The sequence below is a fragment of the Populus trichocarpa genome, chromosome 11 (genome assembly GCF_000002775.5).
Source record: "Populus trichocarpa isolate Nisqually-1 chromosome 11, P.trichocarpa_v4.1, whole genome shotgun sequence".
Taxonomy (NCBI): Eukaryota; Viridiplantae; Streptophyta; class Magnoliopsida; order Malpighiales; family Salicaceae; genus Populus; species Populus trichocarpa.
This window is the reverse complement of record NC_037295.2, coordinates 3517111-3540572: the sequence shown is the minus strand read 5'-3', so window position 1 is coordinate 3540572 and position 23462 is coordinate 3517111. Positions and strand designations below refer to the sequence as shown.

Here is a 23462-nt window from a genome sequence, read left to right as displayed (position 1 = left end):
TTAGGGACTAGGCTTCACACTTTTTTGGTGTATAATGCTTCCAGTATGATAACCTGGGTCACGAGTTTGAAAAAATAACAAATGTTGATATCTTTTTTGTCTTATTTTCTTTTCCATAGCTTTGCCTAGGTCAATATATTTTTTAAAAATCTTTTTTTCATTATTGCCTCATTTTTATTGTATTATCAAATTAATCAAGATTTAACATGGTTATCGGATTTCTCTTACTTCTTTAAACACATAATCGTCTCCTAAACTTTTTATTGGTATGGCCTAAAAACCACTAAACTAAAGGGTGTGCGAATTATTGCTCACCCACACCCAGTGCACTGTGAATTATAATAGAAATCCATAGTGTTTTGTGTTTTTTTTTTTGCTTTTTTTTGTTATGATTTTTTAAAAATTTATTTTTATTGATTTCATCTTTTAATATTGTGGTGGTTGAGAATTTGGATTCATAATTGTTTTTTCTTTTTATTTTGTCTCTTTATAAGGTTAGCATGATTTGCAAGTTTGATGGGATAATCGAAGTTGCCCCGATTTACAGGTTTAGGGGGTGCTTTTTTTTCTTTTTATGATTGAACTTGATAATCCATAATGTTTTGCTTTTTTTTTTTTAAATTTGTTTTCATTGATTTTATCTTTTAACATTAGGATGATTTAGAATTTAGTTTGTGATTTTTTTTTTCTTTTTCTTTGCCTTTCTATAGGGTTGGTGTGACTTGTGAGTTTGCTTGGGTAACCTAGGTTGTCATAGTTTATGGGTTTGGTATGATGTTTTTTTTTTATAAAAAAAAACTTGACTTTTTTATCGTCTATTTTTTTCTCATATAATAATAAAAAAAATTCAGAGAAAATCTATGTTATTAAACTTTATAAATTTCAGGAACATGTTCATAGGTTTGACGAGTTTAACTTTTTTTTCTTTTTTTTTAGTTATTTTTTGTTTTATCTTTAAATATTGGGTTAATTTAGAATTCAATTTTATAATTGATTTTATTTTGCTTTTTATGAGGTTATTGCGGTCTTAAAAAAACTCGATATTGGGTTGGTGTTCGATTTTGCGATCGTCTATTTTTGTTATCATATAATTAAATAAAAAATAGTTTTTAAAACAAAAACAAATTATAATCCCACTAGAGTCTATAACCCGATGCACAAGTTTGGTGTGCTAGCTTGGGTTACCTGGTTCACGGGTTTGACGAGTTTACCCACTAACCGAATATGCTATTTTTTGTCCTTTAATTGTTTTTGATTTTTTTTCTCGATTTTGTCTTTCAGTATTGGATTGGTTGAGAAATAAACTGCATGATTTATTTTCATTTGTTTTCTATAAGGTTATTATTGTCTTAAATAGGTGTTTGTTTTTAGATTGATACTTAATTTTGTAAACATATTTTTTTTTATCATATAATTAAATAAAAAAATTGTTAAACTTAATAGAATCCATGATCTGGGTCGTGGGTGGACCAAGATCGATCTAATATGTTATTATTTCAATATTTTTTTTTTAAAAAGTTGTCATTTTGAAGCCCTTTTAAAACCTAAATTATATTTTTACCGGTCATCAAGATTGTATTTAAACCCATGAAATTAATCGATTTAATTCGGTTTAGCTTTCACGTGATTTAATTTAAAATTTAAGTTAAAAAAAAATTAAATCTAGTGATTTTAAAATTAATTTAATTTTACCTAGTTTAATAATATTATTAAAAAATCATCACACTTTTGATGTTTTTATTTATATTTTTTAAAAATTAATCCGAATAGTGGCAGATTACAGGCAATTAACTATTACCGATACTATACACCGTGTCATTATAGCATGTAAAAAGTTATGAATAAAGGAAAAAAATAAAATAAAATAAAGAGAACAAGGGTAGTGAAGCAGCAATCATCATCATAGCAGCATGGTTATTGACAATTTTGACGCGGTAATTAATTTTTTAAAATGTTTTTTATTTGAAAATATATTAAAATAATATTTTTTTATTTTTAAAATTAATATATTAGAATAATATAAAAATAAAAAAATAATTTTTTTAAAAGCTCTGCATGACCGCAATAACAAATTCACACCACCGCAGCTGAACAGTAAAGTTAACCACCGCAGTCTGCACAGCTATCTGGTTTTCGATCTGGGCGCGGGCGCCCTGCTTTTCTGATAATTATGTCTCTATTTGTTTTTAATAGAGAATAAAGAATTAGTAAAAAGTGGGGCCACCAGAATTATATATAATAAATCTTTAGTAGCGACAAGAGACTCTGCTAGATTGCATTGCACACGAAACCCAGCATCATCAATCAGCCCTTATTATTCTATTGGCTGTGTTATATTGTTTCAAAATTTTGTCACTTGGTCACACGTGAAACTTTTTAATGTTGTCAGAAGATTTTTGCTATTTTTGGTTATTAGCTATTTATTTAAAAATATTGGTGAAATAACATATAGTATAACTTTTCGTTAGTCGCAGTAATAATATAAAAAAATAAAATTAAAAGGGCAAGAAAAAGGATAGAGGAAAGAGAAAAACATCCGCATATCAAAATTCTAATTATATACATTATTAATACCGTTAAAAAAATCATGAAAAAACAAATTTAACAACATCAAGAAAAGTCGTTAATAATAACCCGAGTGAACTACACTTATTTTAAAAGATAAGTGAATCATCCATAAACTTTGGACGATATATAAAAAAGTTATGGTTGAGAAACGCAACTTTAAATTAATTTCATGTTTTGGAACTGCGACAACTAGTAGAGAAGATTTAATTTCACAACATGTTAAATTATCGAGCTTATGAATATCGCGACTAGAAAACATGACAGGCTGAAATTGTGTTATTTCACTGTTTTTTACGAACAAATTGTGCTATTCTATCAATTTTTTTAACTTACTATTTTATTTTTTAAAATCTTTTATTTTGCTTGGTAAAATAATTTTAAACATTCTAATTAATATTAAAATAAAAAAGTTTGGTTGGGTATTTTTTTCCTATATATTATCTAGGATATATTACAATAACTCTTTTGAAATATTACGAAACTATAAAAAATATTACAAAAAAATATTTTATATCCAAAATATCTTTTGTGTTCTAAATTGTTTTTTTATTGTTAAAGAGGATCATTTAAAAAATATTAGAGGGATACAGAAAAGGATTTTTGTAACTTTTTTTTTAAACATGGAGAAGATTTATGTAAAAACTTTAAGCTTTTTTAGATGGCCATGTATTTTTTAATAGCCGAGAATGTTTAATATTACGATTGCTTTGCTTTTAAAATTTTTTTTTATTAAAAATATATTAAAATATTAATTTTTTTTATTTTTTAAAATTTATTTTTAATAATAATATATTAAAAACAATCTAAATATATTAAAAAAAAATTTAATTTTTTTTTTGTGAAAAGTGATAGGTTAACAAACGACGCCTAAGTCAAGATTTGAACAGGTGAGAGGTCAAAACAAATCTCTGTAACCTCTTTGTTTCTCTCTGTCACCGTCTCTTTGAAATTCATTTTCCAAACACGTCAAAACCCCAAAACACGGCATGCAAAAGAATTATTTTTATTCATTTACTATCATTATTACTATAAAAATAATAACAAATTAAACAACAAAGTGGTGTGGCACTGTGCTGCTTGAGAATTGACAATGAGAGAAGTACGGTGATTCTTACACGTTAATCTCTTCGATTCTCTCTGTAAACCTCTCATTTCTTCTCCTCTCTCTCCCTCCCTCTCTCCCTCTCTCTCTTCTATCACACTACCTTCTCTGATGTTTCAAGATCTTCGGAATCAGACGCACCATAATTTGTCTGCTTCCCGCAAGATTGTTTCTTCTTGATTATTAGTGCTTTGTATTACCAGCTGCTTTCTCTCGCCGATTTTTACCCTTTTTCTATTTCAAGGTTTGTCATCTTTTCTTCCTTCTCCGTTTAATCCTTACAAGCTATAGTCTCATAGCTACAATGCTGCTGCTGAATCCTCTTTTTTTTTTAATTTTTTTTTCTTGAAAGTTTGAGAGTTTTTTTAATTATCTGATAAAACTGGAAATTTGTGTTTTCTCTGTTTACGAGATCTGAAACTTTTTTTTTGGGTTATCTAGATTGATAGATTTCTCAGGTATGAATATCAAAAGACTCTGCTTTTTCGCTGAAAGTAGATTCGTTTCCTTTTTTTAGAAAAAAAGAAAAAAACAATCATCTGACAAGTTTATTTGGTAATTTTTTGAAGAGGGAATGTCTTTATTCAGTGTTCGTTGTTAAATTTCCTATTTCCTTGTGGGATTAAGTAGAGATTTCAAGAATCTATAGTTCATATAATCTATGCTAGCATTAATAACAAGTTGATCAGTAAAGGTTTAAACTTTCTTTCTTTGCATTTCACTAACATCGCATGCATGCAACTAATCAAGCTAACTAACTACAAAATTAATTTCCATTTCTCTTTCTGGGTATTTTGGGATGCCAATTCAAGTTGTTTCTCACAATTTTTGACCTTTTATTAAGGTTACTGTGAATCTGTCTTGATTAAGAAATTGGGCTAAAACAGCTTACACAATTGTTTGTTGAGTTTTTGATCAAGCTAGAACTTTATCTTATGCCAAAAGTGAAATTGCAAACTTTTCACCATAAATATTTTTTCTAGTGGAAAAGTTGTAGTAGCATTTGATCAGGGTTGCTTCTGATATTGGTCTCAGCTTTTTTGTGCATTGGCTGCAGTTTGTTATGAGAACATTGTAAAAGCTTTGACTGTCTATGATGTCATTCAGATCATGGAAATTGCTAAAAAGGAACTACTTTGATGGGGTATGGCATACGATACTTAAGCTTCTCAGTCTTGGATGCATCTAAGAAGGTGGAATTTTTACAGAATCTGCCTTTGTTTTGGTAGTCATCTAAGATGTAATTTTGTCGGCTTGGTGCAGGTAAAATTCGGATTAAAGATGAAGCAGCTGCCGTTTATGGGATTTTTGTTTACAACAATGTTGTTCATTGTGTATAGAACCACAACATATCAGTATAAACACACAGAGGTATGGAAATCCCATCAAGTCTACACATATTTTAACTTACAAGTATCAATCAAGTAGCCAAAATGTGCTCTTAATTCTCTTCTGGTGAATGATTTGATGATTTTTTTTTTGTTCATGAAGGCATTACTTCCAATATTTATGATATAGAAGATACTTGTTGACAATGATTTCAAACTTCTGAAAGAAATGTAACTTAGTATGGTCAAGTCCAGAATCTCAATAACTTCTTGTGTCATTTGCTGGTCCATCTACAGCTTTTCTGTTGTTGTATTTACCCCTAGGTACAGATTAAGCTGCATCTTTCACATAGAAAATAGGTTCAGCTCTAGCTGTGTGTTTTAATGGTGCCGCTTCTGTTGAACTCTTACCATTTTATCTCACATCCTGGTGAAAGCTTGCTGACTTGTTTTTCTCCACCATTGTCAGATGGAAGAAAAATTGTACCCCTTTGACTCATTGAAGGTAATTTCAGAGCTAGCAATTAAAATTCCAAAGTACTGTAATTGTTCTGTTTTCATCAGTATCTGAAGACGCTTCCGGTGCTTTGACTTAGGAATCTGCTTTGGCATCTGGGCTGTTGGTTGGTTTGCCTCATGGTATTATACGAGCGAGCTCAGATTTGGAGCTGAAGCCTCTGTGGTCAACAAGTAGTTCAAGGTCGAAGGTTGTTTTTTTTTTATCCCTTTGAAGTTTGAACTGTGCCATCAATTCAAGGTTGTGTCTGAATTTTGTTCTTGTTTCTGACCATATAAATTTGGATTATTTATATAACAGTGCTTGATTCTTGTGTTCCACACAACATTGAACATGTATGCAGTGTTATTCTTGACTTATCTTGGAATTCAAATGCAGGCTGATCCTTCTACCCGTCGATTCTTGCTGGCAATTCCAGTTGGCATCAAGCAAAAGGATAATGTCAATCGTATTGTCCAAAAAGTATTGCACACTGTCTTGTCTAATGTTTTTGTTTCATCAACTGAACATTTCTTGCCTAATATCATTGAATTCAGTTTCTTCCAGAGAATTTTACAGTTATTCTATTTCATTATGATGGCAAAGTGGATGGGTGGTGGGATCTAGACTGGAGTAATGAAGTCATACACATAGCTGCTAAGAACCAAACGAAGTGGTAAGTTCAACCTTGATAATTTCCATTTTGGTTACTTTTTACCACCTTTCTTTGTATGGTGTAAACGGATGATTAACACTGTTTCAGTGTTAATTTATAGCAAATGGTGCAAAATCATTTAGCCTCAAAGTTCAGATGGAGGCAGGATTTCATGGGTTAAACTCATGAAAAGAAGACAAACTCTTTTTTTTTCCTGGATTGTTCCTGCTTTTTTCTAAAAAGAAACTCTTTCTTTGCTTTTCAGGTGGTTTGCAAAACGCTTTCTGCATCCAGCTGTTGTGTCTATTTATGATTACATATTTCTATGGGATGAAGATCTGGGGGTAGAGCATTTTAATCCAGGAAGGTTAGTTTGCTGGACATTTCTCTCTTTCATATGTTTATGATGCCAGCTTTTGGTAATGGGTTGTCTTTATATTTGCCTTTTGTCACTGCAATATAAACTTGTGACTTATAGCTAAGTCTGACAAACATTAATCAATTAGGACCTTCTCAGCACTCCAATTTATTAGAAACTACTTGGCTTGTTCTCATCTTCATTCCCATTTTTATTATATTTTACCACTCATTTTCAGATATCCATGATTCAATTTTTGTCTTTCATTTATCATGTCTTTTGGATCGTTAACGACCACAATTTATTCTGCTCTCCAAACTCTTGCTGGAACAGGATTCTCTTTTGCTAAGGATGTTTATACTAGGAGGGTTTATTTTACTTGGTGAACCATCTTAGTATTATTATATCTAGGACAATTTGGAATTACATAATTTAGGAGAGAGACCAAGGATTGTCGGAGTTCACCGATTTGAATTTTTTTTTTAATGAGAATGTAAGTGAATAGGCTCAAGCTCTGTCTTAAAAAAACAAGATTGATTTATAATTCTTTTTTCTTTTAATTTTTGTCTAGATACCTGAAAATTGTGAGATATGAAGGACTGGAAATATCTCAGCCAGCTTTGGACCCAAATTCAACTGAAATACATCATAGAATTACTATTCGTGCCAGAACAAAGAAGTTTCATAGGTGAATGGCATGGCTTTTACTAAATTAAAATTTCTGTAGACAATTGTAATTCTTATACAAAATAATTTACCATGAGCAGAAGAGTTTATGAACGCAGAGGCAGCACCAAATGTTCTGATGTCAGTGAGGGGCCACCATGCACTGGGTAACCTATTGCATTCCTGTAGTTGTGATATGTCTTGTCGTTTGCTATTTATAATTTGTTGCAATCCTATGTTTCTGACTTATACTTATTTCAGTTACTGCCTCATTTGTGGCTAACTTTCGGTTATTTAACCTAAACATCCTTTCTTTCTTTTGGTTTTTCTATTTTTGAAAAGTTGACTGTTAGAGAATTATATAAATCATATCTTGGGGTCTCACCTAACAACTTAAGTTTTTAGGTTGGGATGGTTCTTTGATAAGGTATCACAACCTTGTTGACCAAGCGGTCACAAGTTCAAATCTCACCACCTCCATTCTATTTGATAAAAATTAAATCCAAGGTAGTGTGGGTCTGTAAATTTCAAGCTCAAAGAGTTTTCACTTGAAATGACATGTTAGAAAATTATATAAATCATATCTTGAGGCCTTACCTAACAACTTAAGTTTTTGGGTGACTAATCTAATATTCTGTCAAATAGTACTAGAGGTTCTGTTTATTGACTGTTTGAGAAGCTACACCTTGAGTTCATCTTTTTCATGGAACTTCAATACTTGTGATACCCATTGAAGGATTTACTTTATTGTTCTTGTAAGGATTGTAGCAATCCTAATTTTATCCATGTCACATCTGTAGATTTGTGGAGGGTATGGCTCCAGTATTTTCAAGATCTGCTTGGTACTGTGCTTGGCATCTTATACAGGTAATCTAAGTTTTGATTGTTCTAGTAAAAAAAAAGGTTCTTATGTAACACTATCAATAAGCCAGCGATCCCCTCTGGACTTGCTATTTGATGCTCCTAGTCTAAGCAGGTTGTCTTGTGTGAAATTTAGTTGAGAAGCATTTAGGATTTAGGCCTTGTTTGCTTGCAGCAAAACAAATTGATTTTGGAAAAAAAAGAAGAATTCTATGGGGAATATTGTTTGAAAAGATGAGTTGTTTTCTGATGAAGTGGCAGGTATGTGGAAAATATTTTCCTGATGAGTTCCTTTGACTCATTTTGCCTAGCTGCACCAAACCTAGGAAAGCAAGGAAAATATTTTCCAAGAAAACACTTTCCGTAAATAAATGGTGCATTGCATATAACTTACTTTTGTGAGGTGGAATATATGGACATATGGTTAAGTCTACTCTACCCGCTATAGCATGATTGCAAATTAAGTGCACTTTTGCCTTAAGGTTGATTAACACATCATGGAACTTCTTTTCTTTTCTTTTTTTAATTTCCAGAATGATCTAGTCCATGGATGGGGAATGGATATGAAACTTGGATATTGTGCGCAGGTATGTCGAACATGATATTTCTGGGACTATTTTCAGTTTCTCTGACTATTTTCCTCCCCCTCAATTCTTGGCTCAATGCTGCTAACAGAGTTATTTTCAGAACTAAGATAGTAGTAGGAAAGGTTGCAGGAGGTATGGCTATTGCCAAATAAATGTGGTTTCATGAAGCAGCATAAAAATTGTGTAGTAGATATGGAAAATGTAAGAAAACTTCATGAAGAGTGATGGATTATGAATGGTTTTGGAGGAAGAATTTTATGGTTATCAACAATCATTAACACACTAGAGAATCTTCTTGCCATGCCCTCACTGTAACCCACTGGCAAAGACCATTTCCATAAGATGCTAGGATTGAAAAGTTGATCTTTTTCTTTTTTCTGCCTCCTAGGGACTCGGCACCTTTTCACTAGAAGGAAATCATTTTATGTTAATTAGGAATTGAGAGTAAATGCAGATATAAATAAGTCAGTGTGCCGACAAGGTAACTCGCTGATCCTTTTTCTTAGAATAATTATTAACCATTGTTTACCACATTACAAGTATAGAACCAAACCCCTTTTTTCATGTACTTTAATGCTTGATGACCTTTTCATTTTATCTATTTCTTTATATTGTTCTCCATGTATAGTTGTTAATGTAGAAAAGAATGTTATGATAGCATTGATAGATGTGGCATTATACAGGGAGATCGCACGAAGAAGGTGGGAGTTGTTGATAGTGAATATATTGTTCACAAGGGCATACAAACTTTGGGTGGGCATGGACCCCCTGGAAGAAAGGTCATCTTGCTCGCCTTTTTCTCTCAAGAAAAAGAAAAGAAAAGAAAAGGAATTACAGTTATTTTCTTATTAGGTGTTTTTTGTCCACATGCTTATTATTTTCTATTATTAATATCATCTTGCTCTCTCTCTGTTTAGGCGTCAAATACAGAAGAGTTGACTAAGGTAAACTATACTTGGTGTAGTAGACGATCTTTTTTCATCAATGCTATATTGTAGCTGCATCAATTAATTCCTATAATTTTCACCTTCCCTTTTTTGATTTATTCTCTCCTGACTTTCAGAGACACAGTGCTACAGGCATGGATCCTAGGATGGAGGTGAGAATAGTCCTCTAGTCTATGTTTTGAGCATTTTAAGTACTTCTATTCTACTTGACATGAAATGCCTGCAATAGGCAGAAGAGCTGCCAAGTAGTCTAGGATTGCTACCTTGATTGTTTACATGTTCTCCAAGTTATGCTCTTTGGCTGATTCTAATTTTGTTGAGATCTGCAACTTATATTCGGCTATTAAAAACTGATAGAATAGTAGGTTCTGATATCAAGCATGGTCTAATAGTGTTACTTTGCAACTATGCTATCATTTCAGTAATTTGATTAACTGTGGTTTTCTTTTCATGGACTGATCAGATTAGAAGGCAATCAACGTGGGAGCTTCAAATATTCAAGGATCGCTGGAATCAAGCTGTGAAGGAGGACAAAAATTGGGTTGATCCTTTTCTTAGAAAACTAAGACTGCGTAACCGACGGCAGAACCACTAGTTTAGTCTTCTACATCTTACATCATACACACACGGTCTTATCTATACGTGTAATTTAGTCCTAGCTTCTATTGATGCTCATAATTAATTCATTACTTGATGCTCCAATTTTGCAAATTCAAGGCATATAGATTCCTTTGTGTATCACCTATAGATGAACAATGAGTTATTTTGGGGAAGAAATTTAAGGTCTGCTGTACTGCAGCACAATTCACATCTCCACTTCGTGTTCTGCAGCGTTTATATTTACAAACTTCCATAACAGGCTCTAGTTGGGGTCTTATTTGTAGTCATTTTTTTTTAAGTATGGTAATGTGCGGGTCTGGCAGTGCTAAAATACCGTCACCAGACATGCTGCTTGGTCCATGTTGGTAGATGTGCGGGCAAAATGTCTTCTGAACTCGTGTTCTTGTTGCTAGATGTTATTACAGATGGATTGTTTGCACTTAGAACGAAAGATTTCCATGTGTTCTTGTTAGATTTAGATTTGTACAAGGAAAACACTTATTTTAAATCTAAAGGAAATGGAAGTGTGAAGAAGTATTTTCCATGGACTGGTTCAAACATGCAATTCAAGTTTGACTGGCACAGACGAAGAGGGGGAAAAAAATAAAAAATCCTCTCTAGCTTTGTCCTGTTCTACCTGTTTAATCTATACTTGCTTCTCTTCTATAGGTTTTCTTGTTCTCTTCGTATCATAGGTTTTGTAGCTTCCACATTCCTTGAGTATTTAAGATTTCTCTCCTCATGGCAGCAGCAGGTCCTTACTGTAGTAATCTACTTTGGAATTAAGACTGTTTATTTTGTAAAAAATGGTTTTCAAGAAATTATTTTTTAATTTCTTTATGTTTGTTTACCATTAGAAAAGTTGGTCAACGGAAAATATTTTTCAGTCAAAGAAAAATTTGGTTTGGTTTCCGGGAAAGTTTTTTATTTTTATTTTAAGCGGAAAATACTTTCCGGAAGTTTTTGAAAAATTTAGAAATGTCATATTATTTGATGATTATATTAAATTTTAATCCTCAAACTTTTGATTGCTATATATATTTTGTTTTGAATATTTGTTTTTCAATGTCATTTCTTAGAATTTATTTTTTATATTAATTTTGGTTCTCATTTTTATAATTGTTATTTGCTTTTCTCTTATTATTTTTTAATTGAAATTTTTTATCTATCAAATTTGGTCCTCATTCTTTTTATTATTATTTATTTTATTTGAAATAATTTATGAAATGTTAATTATTATTATTTTAATTTCTTCATCTTTCAATTTTTTTATTTTTTAGATTTAATTTCTATTATTTTGATTATTATTTATTTTATTTGAGATAATTTATGAATTTTTTTTTTAATTTCATTCTCATTCAACTTTTTAATTTGTAAGATTTGTTCCTCATTATTTTAATAAATTTGAAAAAAATAAAATATTAATAAGTTATTTTCCAGTTTATTTTTCATGACATAACCAAATACCGGAAAATATTTTCTAATTTATTTTCCATTATACTACCAAATATTAAAAAATAATTTATTTTTCTGAAATTTATTTTTTTAAAAAAAACTATTTTTTAGTAAATAGATGACCATTTGGAAAATGTCGCTGAATGTGGCATCTCTCTACATTTTTAGGATTGAATGTCTTTTTTGGAATACCGTAACTGCTGAACTTTGCGGATGGTAGGTGGGGTAGAAACAAAAGTTTTGTTCCACGCAATGGCCTACCTAGTCTGTGGACTTCCAGCAGCAAACTGGTTATGGTATCGTCCGCTTTGTCAAGCTCTGATGACAGAAAATGCTTCCATGTTGCGTTATTTTCTCCACATCTATTCGCGCCACATTGCCTTCTGCATTTTGCTGCAGTTTCTCCTCCTGTAATAGCCATTAGTGGAAGATCCCTCAAAGGCATTCTGAGTGCATTGGACATTTCTGGTGGTGATTATGCAGAGATTGGTTGGGTATACTTTCATCGGTTCTGGTGGGTTCAATCTTGAATCAATGCTCAGCATTTGGCTTATGCAGCAAGTATACATGCTTTGCCATAGCAGCTATACAGTATATCTCCGGAGATGGTTCGATTGTTCATCCGTGTTAATTTATCACCCCATATGATTCCATTGGGATTTCTGAGAGTAAATATGACTGCAAGTGGGTTACACCATCACCAGATCATACATATACTAAGTAATTTGACAGGCCATCTTTTGTCCAAAACTATGCAAATTTATGACATATGCATAGATGAAATTCAACGTTCAATGACTTGTATCCAATAAAAAATGTAAAAAACTTTGAACGTTTACAAAAAAAAATGGCAGATCCTCGAAACTAAACTATGAATTCGTAAGCTACAAGGAAAACCTATATCATTACCGGATTCTCCTCAAGCGTGCAAGGCCCCACCTAGAATCAAGACACTTGATCCTTGGAAGATAATTGACAATGACCAATGCCTTCTCTTTACGAATAGTGGAACGACGAATGCTCAAGCTCTGCAAGTTCTTGCAACATGGAAGCTGATTTTAGTTACTGTTTCGATCAAATGATCACCATTATCCGGTTCCCAAGTCTTCAAAATTCTCAAATGCTTTAGAATTTATGGAATAGTTTCTGTTATCTCCTCGTTACTGGGCAGTGATTTCTGTTGGAACACAATAACACGCATGTTTGTTCAAAAAGTAAGATTGAGGGAGCTGGATTCAAACAAGAATTTACTCAATCAACCAGCCCCTTGCCACAGGGAAGCTGTCTGGGTTTTGTTATGCAGATACCATATATTTATAAATAATAAAAGTTAAGTGCAGTAGATAAAATAAAAGGGAAACAGCTTCTGTCTTAATATAACAGATTTTGATTATGTCTAATATATATTTTGTTAATTTATCTGTTGATTATAAGCGACAGTGCAGTATGCATTGATATCTTTTAAGGAATCCTTATAAAGCAACAATCTTGATATGTTTTGAATACTGGGAAAAAAAACAAAGAAAAGAAACTTCTTAAATACACGTCTTTTGTCAATTTGTGTTCATTACTCTCTCAACTAAAATATGAACATTGAAATACTTTTTTTAAAATTTTTTAAACATTTTTCCCTTTTTTAAAAAATCCACTTTCCAAATATTTTCTTCCATTTCAATCTTCAATATTTTATTAATTCTGAATTGATTGTAATAATTTATTTTAGTTTTTTTATGTGAAGTTATCGTATTCTCAAATAAAAATCTTAATATTTTATTGGTATATAATTTTTGCAAGTGTTTATTTTATTACATATTGATATCATTATAGTTTTTTTATAAAAAATAATTTTCTTAAACTCAGTGGAGTTCATGATTCAGGTGGCTAATTTTGCGAGCTAAGCTACAAAGCCAACTCACAAAGCTCGGGTTAATCAAATATATTGTCATTTTAATATTAAGAAAAAATATCATCTTGAAGTTATTTTAAAGTCAAACCATGCTTTTATTTTCGTCTGAGTTGCCTTTGGACCCATCAAGTCAATTGGGTCATATAAAATCAATTCACATACGAGTTAATTTTAAACTCGGGGTAGATAAAGAGTTGGGTTAAGAGTTTTCAAGGTTAACATGTCGGGTCTGGTTTAATAACAATGCAAATAAGTTCTCTTTAAAAAAAAAATTCCATCTTCCATTTTTTTTTCTTTCAGTTGAATCCCTTTTGTTTTTTTTTTTTATCAATTTGATCTTTTAATATTTAGTTGATTTTGAATTAATCTTTTTAATTTGTTTCAGTTTATTTTTTTTTGAGAATATTGCAATCTCAAACAAACATCCTAACATTTAGTTGATACTCGATTCTATGAGCGTCTATTTTTGTTGTCATATCATTAAGTAAAAAATAGCTTAAGAAAATAAAATTATTAAACCTACTGGAGTCCATGATCCGTGTTATGGGTTTTAAGGGTTAAGTTGCAAAGCTCGAGTCGATCTAATATGACGTCATTTTGAAATTCTTTTAAGGTTAAACCATACTTTTTACCAATCATCCATGTCGTTTTTGAAATAATCAAATCAACTGAGTCATATCATATAAGTGAAACTCTCATAATATTAATTTTAAACTAGAATTAGATAAATAATTGGATCTTCAAAGTTGACATATTAGATGAAATTTCAGTAATCATATTTGGCCTAGACATCTTTTCAAAGGTTAAAGTTATTTTCAAAGATTAGTGTGTTCAAGGATTTTATAATTCAATTCGAATTAATTTTGTTAAAGGGTATTATCTTTGATATCATATCCGATATATATTTTTAAAATTGATCTTGTTATTCAAATAACAAATGCTAAAATTAGTGTTAATTACAGTAACGTACCGGTAATATTGGTAGCCCTCGTTGTTTCAATTGTCTTGTCATCAAACTTGATTCCTACATGAGAAAGAAATACAAAATAATTTAAGTGGTGGGAACTTAAATATGAAACATGATGACAAGACAAGTTCTTTCAATAGCTCTAATGGTAATGATGGCAGTAAAAAAGATTTCAAAGGAACTTGTTTTGTTTATGAAAAACTAAGACGCCATATTATTTTTAATGAGTGCTTCAACAAACTAAATATTAAAAAATAAAGCGGAGAAAATATTTAATCTCGAGAAAATGATCTAAGAAAAAAAAATCTCAATTAACTTATGCAAACATATTAGGTATGTGATCTAGGTTATAAGATTAAGATAATTAAGGTTATGAAACTAAGATAATTTTATAAAAATTAAAAAAAAATCACAAAACTCAATCTTTAAAATTCAAATATTGGGATTGAGGTAAACAAGCGGGGTAACTTGAAATTTAAACAATTGTTTTACTAAAAACATTTACTCGAGTCCCAATAATCCATCTATGTTAATTATTTTAAATTAAAAAATAATCTAAAAATAATTGAGGTCAACTGGAGCTAATCTTCAAAACCAATGACCTAGGTATGGGAGTAGGGACTAGCCCATGGGACACAAACCTAAAAATTATAAAGCTAAATCCTCAATAAAAGAAACTTTTGAGGGATGAAATTAAAAAAAAATAGATAAAAAAACAAAACAAATAGTAATAAAGAGAATGATGACCAAACATGACATAAAAAAATAAAATCAAATGCTAAGGGATGAAATTGAAAAAAAAAATAATTAAGAAAAGGACAAAAAAGAAACAAAGAGCAATAAAAAACTAAGGATAAAATTTGATATAAAAATTAAATAAAACCCAATGCTAATAGAAAAAATTGAAAAACAAATCAATAAAAAAAATTCAAGACAAAATAAATAGCAATTAAAAAAACCATGACCATATTTGATACAAATAACAAATGACAGGGCACCTCTAAATCTTTGCAGGCTAGCACAATTCCCTAGAAGAGGAGAAGAAAAGAGAAAGAGAAGAAAAAAAAATTCTCATTAGAGCCTAATCGTCACAACCCTTTGTACATGCCTCACACCACCTAGAAGGGCATGGAAGTGGCGCTTAGTTTGGTGCTTAGTTTCAATTGTGGTCCCTAGTTATGGCTCACATGCTGCCTAAATATCATAAAAGCCTCTCATTCGATCGATGCGTGAGGTTATTTGATGTACCTATTTATTCTAGTCTTTATATTTGCTTTAGTTTCAATTATGTTCTCTTAACACTTAAGGGACCACAATTGAAACTAAGCGCCACACTTAAGGGACATGTCCCTTAACACTAGTCTTTTTTTATTTTTGGCAAAACAAAGTATCTATTAAGCACCGAATTTTTCTCTTAATATTGCAAAAGTCTAATACTTAGACAACCAAAACAAACTATAAAGTCAAATCCCAAATAAAATTAATGTGAAAGTATCAAATTAAAAAAAAACAAAAGTTAAGTGTAAAAAAAAACACTTTCCTTTAACGCACAAAACAGTCCTGATCTTAACAAGGAAAATAGACTAAATATTTGTTTATGTTTTGAATTCGGTTAATTCTTATTAATCAATAAAATTGAATCTTATTTTACCAAACTGAGCATCAACTAAGCATCAGAATACTGTCTTGATACTACAGAGCCCCCACATGCAGGCGTGAAAACAAATCACCACTAACAATTTCAAAGAAATGTAATGTTAAAGAACTAACTAAAAGAAAAATAAGTTAAGGGACCAGAGTAAAATAATTTTTTTGAAAAAAATGATTTTATTATGTTAATTCACAATAAAATACTAATGCAAGGACTTGTATTATATATATAAAACTTGAACTTTTAAGAGGGCTGATTCTTTTTTTCTGGTTGTTTATTTAGTGTTTGGATTTGAATTTGATACTCTAAGTTAATTTGAGAAATTAAGATTTGAGTCCACTAACACTCAAGCATTTAAACTGTTTGAGAAATTATTTTTTGAGGCCTCTTCAAGTAAAACTATATAATTTTTTTTATAAAAATAAATTGCTGGCGAATGATTTTATATTGACTATGGAAAAGCATGGGGTTTATTCTCTCTCGACATGGCTATGGTATTGACCCAATGCTTCAAATTAGGCTCACGAAAGATACACAGACTGCATTCCAAACTTTGAATTCAACAGAGCCTTTAATTTTATTTATTTTTCAAAAAACACGGTTTGGAAAGTTGTACTGTTCTTGAAAACAAATATTGACTCCTTCCTATCCTTCTTCGCACCTTCTTGATGCTTACGCTATTCCCGTCTCCATCTCTAGGAGTTGTTTGGGAGCTTGTTTTTGAATAATATTTTTTAAAATTTTATTTTTATATTATTTTGATATAATAATATTAAAAATAATTTTATTTTAAAAAATATTATTTTAATATAACTACTATTATATTTTCAAACACCCTTTCATGTTCTATGTCATTGTCTGCTTGCATATCGCGTGCATAAATACACATTTTCTTATTCATAAATATTAATTATTATGAGCATAAAAATCTTAAAATAATTTGTTATAAAAAAGTTGTTCTTGCTTAAGGCATAAATGCGCATATTGACATCATGAATTATGTCTATATGTCTAAATTAAACAAAGTTAAAATGAAATTTACTTTGTTGTTAATATGATGATTACTAGAGGCTTATATAATCATTAATTTAAGAACTTGTAGGATTAGTTGAAATATATGTAAACTGATTCAGACATTCATGTTAGTAATAATAAAAATTTTTACTGATTGCTGGATTTTAAATCTCAAATTAGACCATAAAAAGTAAAAATTGCTATGAATTTTATTAGTTATGAAAAGGATTAAAAAAAGGTGACTTACTTATCATTGAACAAAAATCCAAAAATTTCCTAAAAGTTAAATCCCATTAAGAAAAACATCATCAGTGATGTCCAAAACAAGACAAAGATTAAAACAAAAAGTAGCTGATAAATTCAAATTCAAATTCATTTATTTCTTTTCAAAACAACCGACCAACAAACAAATCACATTAACCATAGAGGATTCAAGAGACAAATTTAAATAAAAAAATAAAAATAAATTTAAGTTTGTAATAATTTTAAATTGATTTCTTTTTTTTAAAAAAGAAAGAAATATATACTTTATATTTCAATTGTTTCTGTTTTTTTATGCCATGTATATTTAGTAACGTGGTGAAAAGTACTTTTACAAGAATACTTTTCAATTAAAATCGAATTAAAATAATTTTCTTACATTAATATATTAAAATTATTAAAAAAACATTTTAAAAAATAAATCTAATATATATTTTTTTAAAATAAATTAAAAACGAACCGCAGAAACAAAGATTGTTATGTCAGAAAACAAGAGGTTCATTTGCCCGTTGCAAAATTCCATTTTCTTACAACGAACAAAAAAATCAACCGTACATGTATAAGAAGCTGACCAGAGACAAGTCTCTCTCTCTAGAACTGTATGATTTTTTTGACTTTGTTGTCTTTGTCTACCTTAACATTTCATTTATTTTATTTCAAATATTTTGCTTCCTCGACTACCCAACAAGCCTTAGCCTAAGCTCCTTCTCGCCTTCTCTCTTTCACTTTCACTTTCTCTGTTCGAAGTTTGAATTTTTTTTTCTTGTGTGGTTTTGGAGTCTCTCTTCACCTTGGTTTCTGCGATGGCTGGTCGGTACGATCCTAACCCTTTTGATGAAGAAGAAGTTAACCCTTTCTCTGTAAGCCTCTCTTCAGTCTTCTTTGTTCTTTGTCCCATTTGGTGTTCTGTTGGAAGTGTTTATGAGTGTTTTGTAGGTTTTAGAAGTGATTAAAGGGAGAATTCTCAGAATCACAGGGTTTAGTGAGGTCTTTTTTGTGGTTGACTTTATGGTTCTGTGATTGATTTAACTTTTTGTTAGGGAAATTTAATTATTGCTTAATTTTGATTACTTTGCTTAGTTAATTATTCCACCTATCAGTAATAACCGTTCATCAAGACTTGAGTGATCTTGTGCATCTGAATTATTGATCAAATTATGTAGTGGTTGAAGGTTGTTAAATATTAATAGACATCATATATTTTTTTTTTTAAAAAATGCGAGTAATCCATGCTGGTGGGAGAGATAAGCTGGTGCTTAACGTGGATCAGGATCATTTTCAGGAATTAGATGGCTGGCCTTTTGCCTTGTATTTTTCAAGAGCCTGATAATTTTAATCTGGTCTTTTTTTTTTATCATTAGGACCCAGCTGTGAGATCGAAAGCATCAGGGCAATCGAAGTATGGTGGGCGTGCATTTAACACAGCAGTAAGCCTAATTCTTGCAAAAATTGACATATATTTCAATTTTGAACCAGTAGATTCTGGTACCAATCTTTTGTTTATTGAATTCTGGAATTCTTGCTCATGATATTGGTAATTTTCTAGAGTGCCCCTCCTGCATCAAACTCGAGGCTTTCACCACTTCCTCCTGAACCTGCTGACTTTTACAATTACGGCAATACAGTTGACATTCCTATTGATGCACCTGCGGTATGGGCGAAATTCTCTTTCTGGTGAAAACCAGAGTCCATTTTTTCATTTGTATAATTAGTGTTATACTTGATTTTTTCTTAATAGTATGTTATGAATCTAGGACTTAAGGAAGAAAGAGAAGGAACTTCAAGCTAAGGAGGCTGAACTGAGAAGGCGGGAGCAGGTATGTTCTGATAGAAGTGTTAGGTATTCAAGTGGAACTGTAATTAATTTTTTTTGCGCTGAACAAAGTTGTTTAGAAGGAAGACATTTACGAATCCTTACAATTATGGTTTGTGTTGTCAAAGGTCTTTAAAGGATGTGAAATTGCCTTTTGAAAATGTATTTATGTTCTGGTTTTGGTTTATTAATAGAACCTGTTTTATACTGCTATAAAAGCTTCAGTGCAGAGCAGTGTTTTATTTATTTATTTATATAACATCCCACCATAATTTTTGGACATCTTGCAGGTTGGATATTGATTAGTTCTGTCATCCTTTTAAACTTATTATGGATGATTTTCTTTTGTGACTTTCTTCTCGCTTCATATCCTTGCATTCTATTCATCTCATTAATCTGCCTTCTGGTGCTAAACAGGAGGTGAAGAGGAGAGAAGATGCAGCTGCTAGAGGTAATATGCTTTTGATCAAGCCTTTTCACATCATCTGGCATAGGATATTTTCTTTGAAAGATGAATAAGGAAATGAACCAAGTCCTTTGAACTTTGGTTGGTGTTAAAATGAGTAGGCGTATTCTATTTGCAACACTCGCCAATTGTTCCTTGTTTCTGATGATGCTTGTCTACAAGACTACTTTTTTCCATTGTGAATACCTAGTTGCACGTATTTTTTGAACAACTGGACTGATTCTCTTTGCTTGTATGGTTGATTGGTGCGCACTAGTTCTGTCATGCAATTAACATTTTTAGTTCTCTCTTTCCATTCACAGCTGGAATTGTCCTGGAAGAGAAAAATTGGCCACCATTTTTCCCAATTATCCATCATGATATTGCAAATGAAATACCAGTTCATCTACAGAAAATTCAATATGTTGCGTTTACAACATTTCTAGGTATGTGAGCCTCCATCCGGATCTTTGAACTGATGTTGTCAGCGTCTACTTCAGAAGTCCATTTTTTTTTAACACTTCTGGGTTTGAAAATCTACATTCCTTCCATTTTTTTCATAATAACAAATCCTTGTCAAGGTTGGAAGCTTGGCTAACAAATCCTTGTTGAAATATTTAGATATGGAATTCTTGTTATATTTCTCCAATTATTTTAAGGTATCCGCTATCTAGTTTATTGGATGGGGTCCAGGGCATGCGCCTTGGCCCTCTTAAGTATCCCAACCAGGAAGATCTATGTGTATTGTATTGCTGTGGCTATTAGTACAAGAATTACATGTGTTCATTGTGTTTCTGCTCAATATTTGTTTTTTCAAATGGGACAATTTTCAAACGTGAAGCATCCACGAGGTTTTTTAAGCTATGACCCTGCCATTGTTTTCTGTAAAATACACCATCACTGTGACAATCTGAGATCATCTGCATGAAGTGTATCTTTTTCTTCCCATCCCCTCCTTCCCTACCATTCTCCTCCCAGCTCCCAGCCTACCCCCCAAGGAAAGAGACTATCATTTTCCATGCTGCCTTGTAACTAAAAGCACTCACTGTTCCTGGGTCTAAATTGGGTTCTGTTCTTCCCCTTGTTCTGTGATGCCATCTTTGCACAGAAACACTTGCTTATTTACCTTCCTTACAGACCATATAGCCAAGGGAAATTTGCATCATGTCATCCACGCCACACTTCTGCTTCGGACCTAGATTACAACTAATATCATGTGTAAGATGGAAAGTTCATTAGCAAAAAGGCGATCTAATTGATTGAAGTATGCATATAGTACTGGTTCCAATGTGATTATTTTTCGTTATTATAATAACTTCGATGTAATTGTGCACAATTACATTGTGAAATGGCTCAGTATAAGTGGTGATCTTGTGCAGGAATGGCTTTTTGTCTTTTCTGGAATGTCATATCTGTTACAACATTATGGATTAAAGGAGGAGGTTAGTTAGGAAACTTGTGCCTCATCTATTCTGTGTTTGCAAGGTGTTCCATTATCTATTTTGTTTTTAAAATTCTCTTCATCTTGAAACATCATTTGTTGCAGGGGTAAACATCTGGTTTCTTTCTGTTATCTACTTCATAGCAGGAGTTCCTGGAGCTTATGTTCTGTGGTATCGTCCACTCTATCGTGCATTTAGGTATTTACCTCCCTTGTTTTTTTTCTACTTCTGTGTGATTCTTAAGTCTGAACTAGGCTGAAGAGTAAACCCTTAAAAAAAAAAAAAACCAGCTAGTTCAGGACCGAGGCTTAGTTGAGTTACTGTGCTTTATGAGCTGTTTTTCAAAACCTTGGAAGACAAGGCTGGTTTATGTCAGGGAGGTCAAAAGGTGTTGTTTTGAAGCTTGAAATATATATGAGACCATTGAAAAGTAGCAGATTATTGGTGAATGTATGTTTATGATGTACTTTCATTGTCAAGATTATTCTGATCCAATGATATACGTTTAGATGATTGAAACAAAATGTGAACAAAGGGTATTGTTAATCTAGATATTTACCTCCATACACGGATGATCATGTATAGTTATTTCAAAACATAGAAATATTGCAGTATACTGTTCTGTTGAATTAAGTTCTCTCTTTTATTCAATCAATTTAAACCCTTCATGCAGGACTGAGAGTGCTATGAGGTTCGGATGGTTTTTCATGTTTTATGCGGTAAATTTTAATCTTGCTGGTGTTTTTGGTTGTCTTTTATATTTTGTACAGCTTATCTGCTATGAAAATGAAAATTGAATATCTAACCTTTTGTTCCATCCTTCTTTCCCCAGCTTCACATTGGCTTCTGCATCTTTGCTGCTGTTGCTCCACCTATAGTTTTCAAGGGAAAGTCTCTCACGTAGGTTTCTTCAATTATTTTTAACTACCGTTTTCACACTAGTATTCTTGCGAATTTCAAAAAATCATCATTCTTTATAATGCAAAATCCTTTAAAGTTTTGTGGCTAATGGTTTTTTGTTGTGGGACTTTGAATCAGTGGTATCCTAGCTGCAGTCGATGTTGTCGGTAAACATGCTTTAGCTGGGGTAAGATCTCTGATATCAATTTGTGATGTTTCTTGCTGATTATCTATTTCTTCCAAATCCTTGTTTTTGAATGACTATGCGCTTGAACAAGTTAGACCTCCACTTCCTTTTCTTTTGCTTTTTCCTAGCTTTGTTCCTTCTACTTTGCTCTGTTAGTTATCCTCTGTGACGTTGGTTTTGTTGCTAGAAACAACATGGCATTACTTTCTGTAGGCCGGATGGTTAATTTTTTACTTTTGCTTATAGATTTTCTACTTCATCGGATTCGGTTGTTTCTGTCTTGAATCACTGCTGAGCATCTGGGTTATTCAGGTACATTTCCACGTTTTTCCTTGTGATGAGTTGTTTATAATAACATCTATCCACCATTAGCATTTAGAATTTTCATGAAAGCATACGTCACACCATTGTTCCCATTTGCTGTGCAGCAAGTAGGCATGTACTTCCGTGGAAGTGGTAAAGCTGCCGAGATGAAGCGGGAAGCTGCAAGAGGAGCATTGAGGGCAGCAATTTGATTCCATGGCTCTAGGAAGAAAGCATCATGGCGGACCTTGTGTGGAGTTAGGTTGTAAATTCCATTAGCTGCATGAAATTGGGATACCACGTAAATTTGGGAGAAACACAGCTCTGCTTGAGCCTGGCTTAGTTGGACCAGTTCTTTTTATGTTACATTTACTTCTGGGTGCCATATCCTTGTAAATGTTTTGCTGAGATTACAGTTAATTTATTTTTGTAGAATTGGCTTTTTTTCCTTTCAATCGTTGAAACATGGATGGGATTATCCAGTTGGTGTTTGCAGAGAGCTCAACTTCATTCAACATTTCACGGGGCTTTAGAACCCAAAAAATGTCTTAGAAAACAACCGGCGAGGCTTTGATTGTTTGCTTGCCACGTTACCTTCTATGTTTAAAATGCAAGGGGGAGTCCTTGAGAAAGACATTTATCAAATTCATAACTTCATAAATTTATTAAATTTGCTGGGATTAAATTTAACAAGTTATGAATTTAAAAAATTAATCTAAAGTTATTAAATTTATCTGGATTTACTTGATTTTTTTATAACTTATTTGTTTTTTGGTTTTATCAACTAATATTTTGTTAATTATAAACTTTTTTATTGTTTTGAAAGTAAAGGGTTAATTTGATTTTTTATTTTCATCCTTTGTTGAAGGTTGTTTTTCTAAGAGATTTTATTTTTTAATTAAATTAAATACATTCCATCATCACTTCATGGTGTTTTGACTTTTATAATG

The 23462-nt window shown here is 31.6% G+C and overlaps 2 protein-coding genes across 7 annotated transcripts; both read left to right on the top strand.

Annotated features, from left to right (window-relative positions):
* Nucleotides 1-3611: 3611 nt before the first annotated feature.
* LOC7485577 (uncharacterized) lies at nucleotides 3612-10380 on the top strand. 6 transcript variants are annotated; one of them, XM_024581092.2, is made up of 16 exons: nucleotides 3615-3914; nucleotides 4778-4863; nucleotides 4934-5041; nucleotides 5468-5503; nucleotides 5595-5705; nucleotides 5894-5977; nucleotides 6052-6170; nucleotides 6415-6516; nucleotides 7079-7195; nucleotides 7275-7340; nucleotides 7974-8040; nucleotides 8568-8621; nucleotides 9305-9400; nucleotides 9539-9565; nucleotides 9685-9720; nucleotides 10032-10380. In XM_024581092.2, exons 2-16 carry the CDS (start codon nucleotides 4810-4812, stop codon nucleotides 10161-10163), a joined length of 1209 nt encoding a protein of 402 aa, XP_024436860.1. In that variant the 5' UTR covers nucleotides 3615-3914; nucleotides 4778-4809; the 3' UTR covers nucleotides 10164-10380. The 6 variants fall into 6 exon arrangements, with proteins under 6 accessions (XP_024436864.1, XP_024436860.1, XP_002316643.2 ...); XM_002316607.4 differs by having other exon boundaries at nucleotides 3616-3914; nucleotides 4728-4814; XM_024581094.2 differs by having other exon boundaries at nucleotides 3616-3914; nucleotides 4706-4814.
* Nucleotides 10381-17954: 7574 nt separating this feature from the next.
* On the top strand, nucleotides 17955-23003 carry LOC7485580 (secretory carrier-associated membrane protein 3). Its single transcript, XM_002316610.4, has 13 exons — nucleotides 17955-18282; nucleotides 18784-18849; nucleotides 18969-19073; nucleotides 19177-19239; nucleotides 19653-19686; nucleotides 20004-20126; nucleotides 21060-21122; nucleotides 21227-21320; nucleotides 21796-21841; nucleotides 21955-22022; nucleotides 22161-22209; nucleotides 22456-22521; nucleotides 22638-23003. Exons 1-13 carry the CDS (start codon nucleotides 18226-18228, stop codon nucleotides 22722-22724), a joined length of 921 nt encoding a protein of 306 aa, XP_002316646.2. The 5' UTR covers nucleotides 17955-18225; the 3' UTR covers nucleotides 22725-23003.
* The last annotated feature ends 459 nt before the right edge of the window (nucleotides 23004-23462 follow it).

Coding starts and splice junctions, on each gene's coding strand:
- LOC7485577 (XM_024581092.2), top strand. CDS start 4,810: ATGGGGTATGGCATACGATACTTAAGCTTCTCAGTCTTGGATGCATCT. Junction 7,196..7,274: donor AGAACAAAGAAGTTTCATAG/GTGAATGGCATG, acceptor TACCATGAGCAG/AAGAGTTTATGAACGCAGAG. Junction 9,721..10,031: donor GCATGGATCCTAGGATGGAG/GTGAGAATAGTC, acceptor TGGACTGATCAG/ATTAGAAGGCAATCAACGTG.
- LOC7485580 (XM_002316610.4), top strand. CDS start 18,226: ATGGCTGGTCGGTACGATCCTAACCCTTTTGATGAAGAAGAAGTTAAC. Junction 20,127..21,059: donor TGCGTTTACAACATTTCTAG/GTATGTGAGCCT, acceptor GATCTTGTGCAG/GAATGGCTTTTTGTCTTTTC. Junction 22,210..22,455: donor GTAAACATGCTTTAGCTGGG/GTAAGATCTCTG, acceptor TTTTGCTTATAG/ATTTTCTACTTCATCGGATT.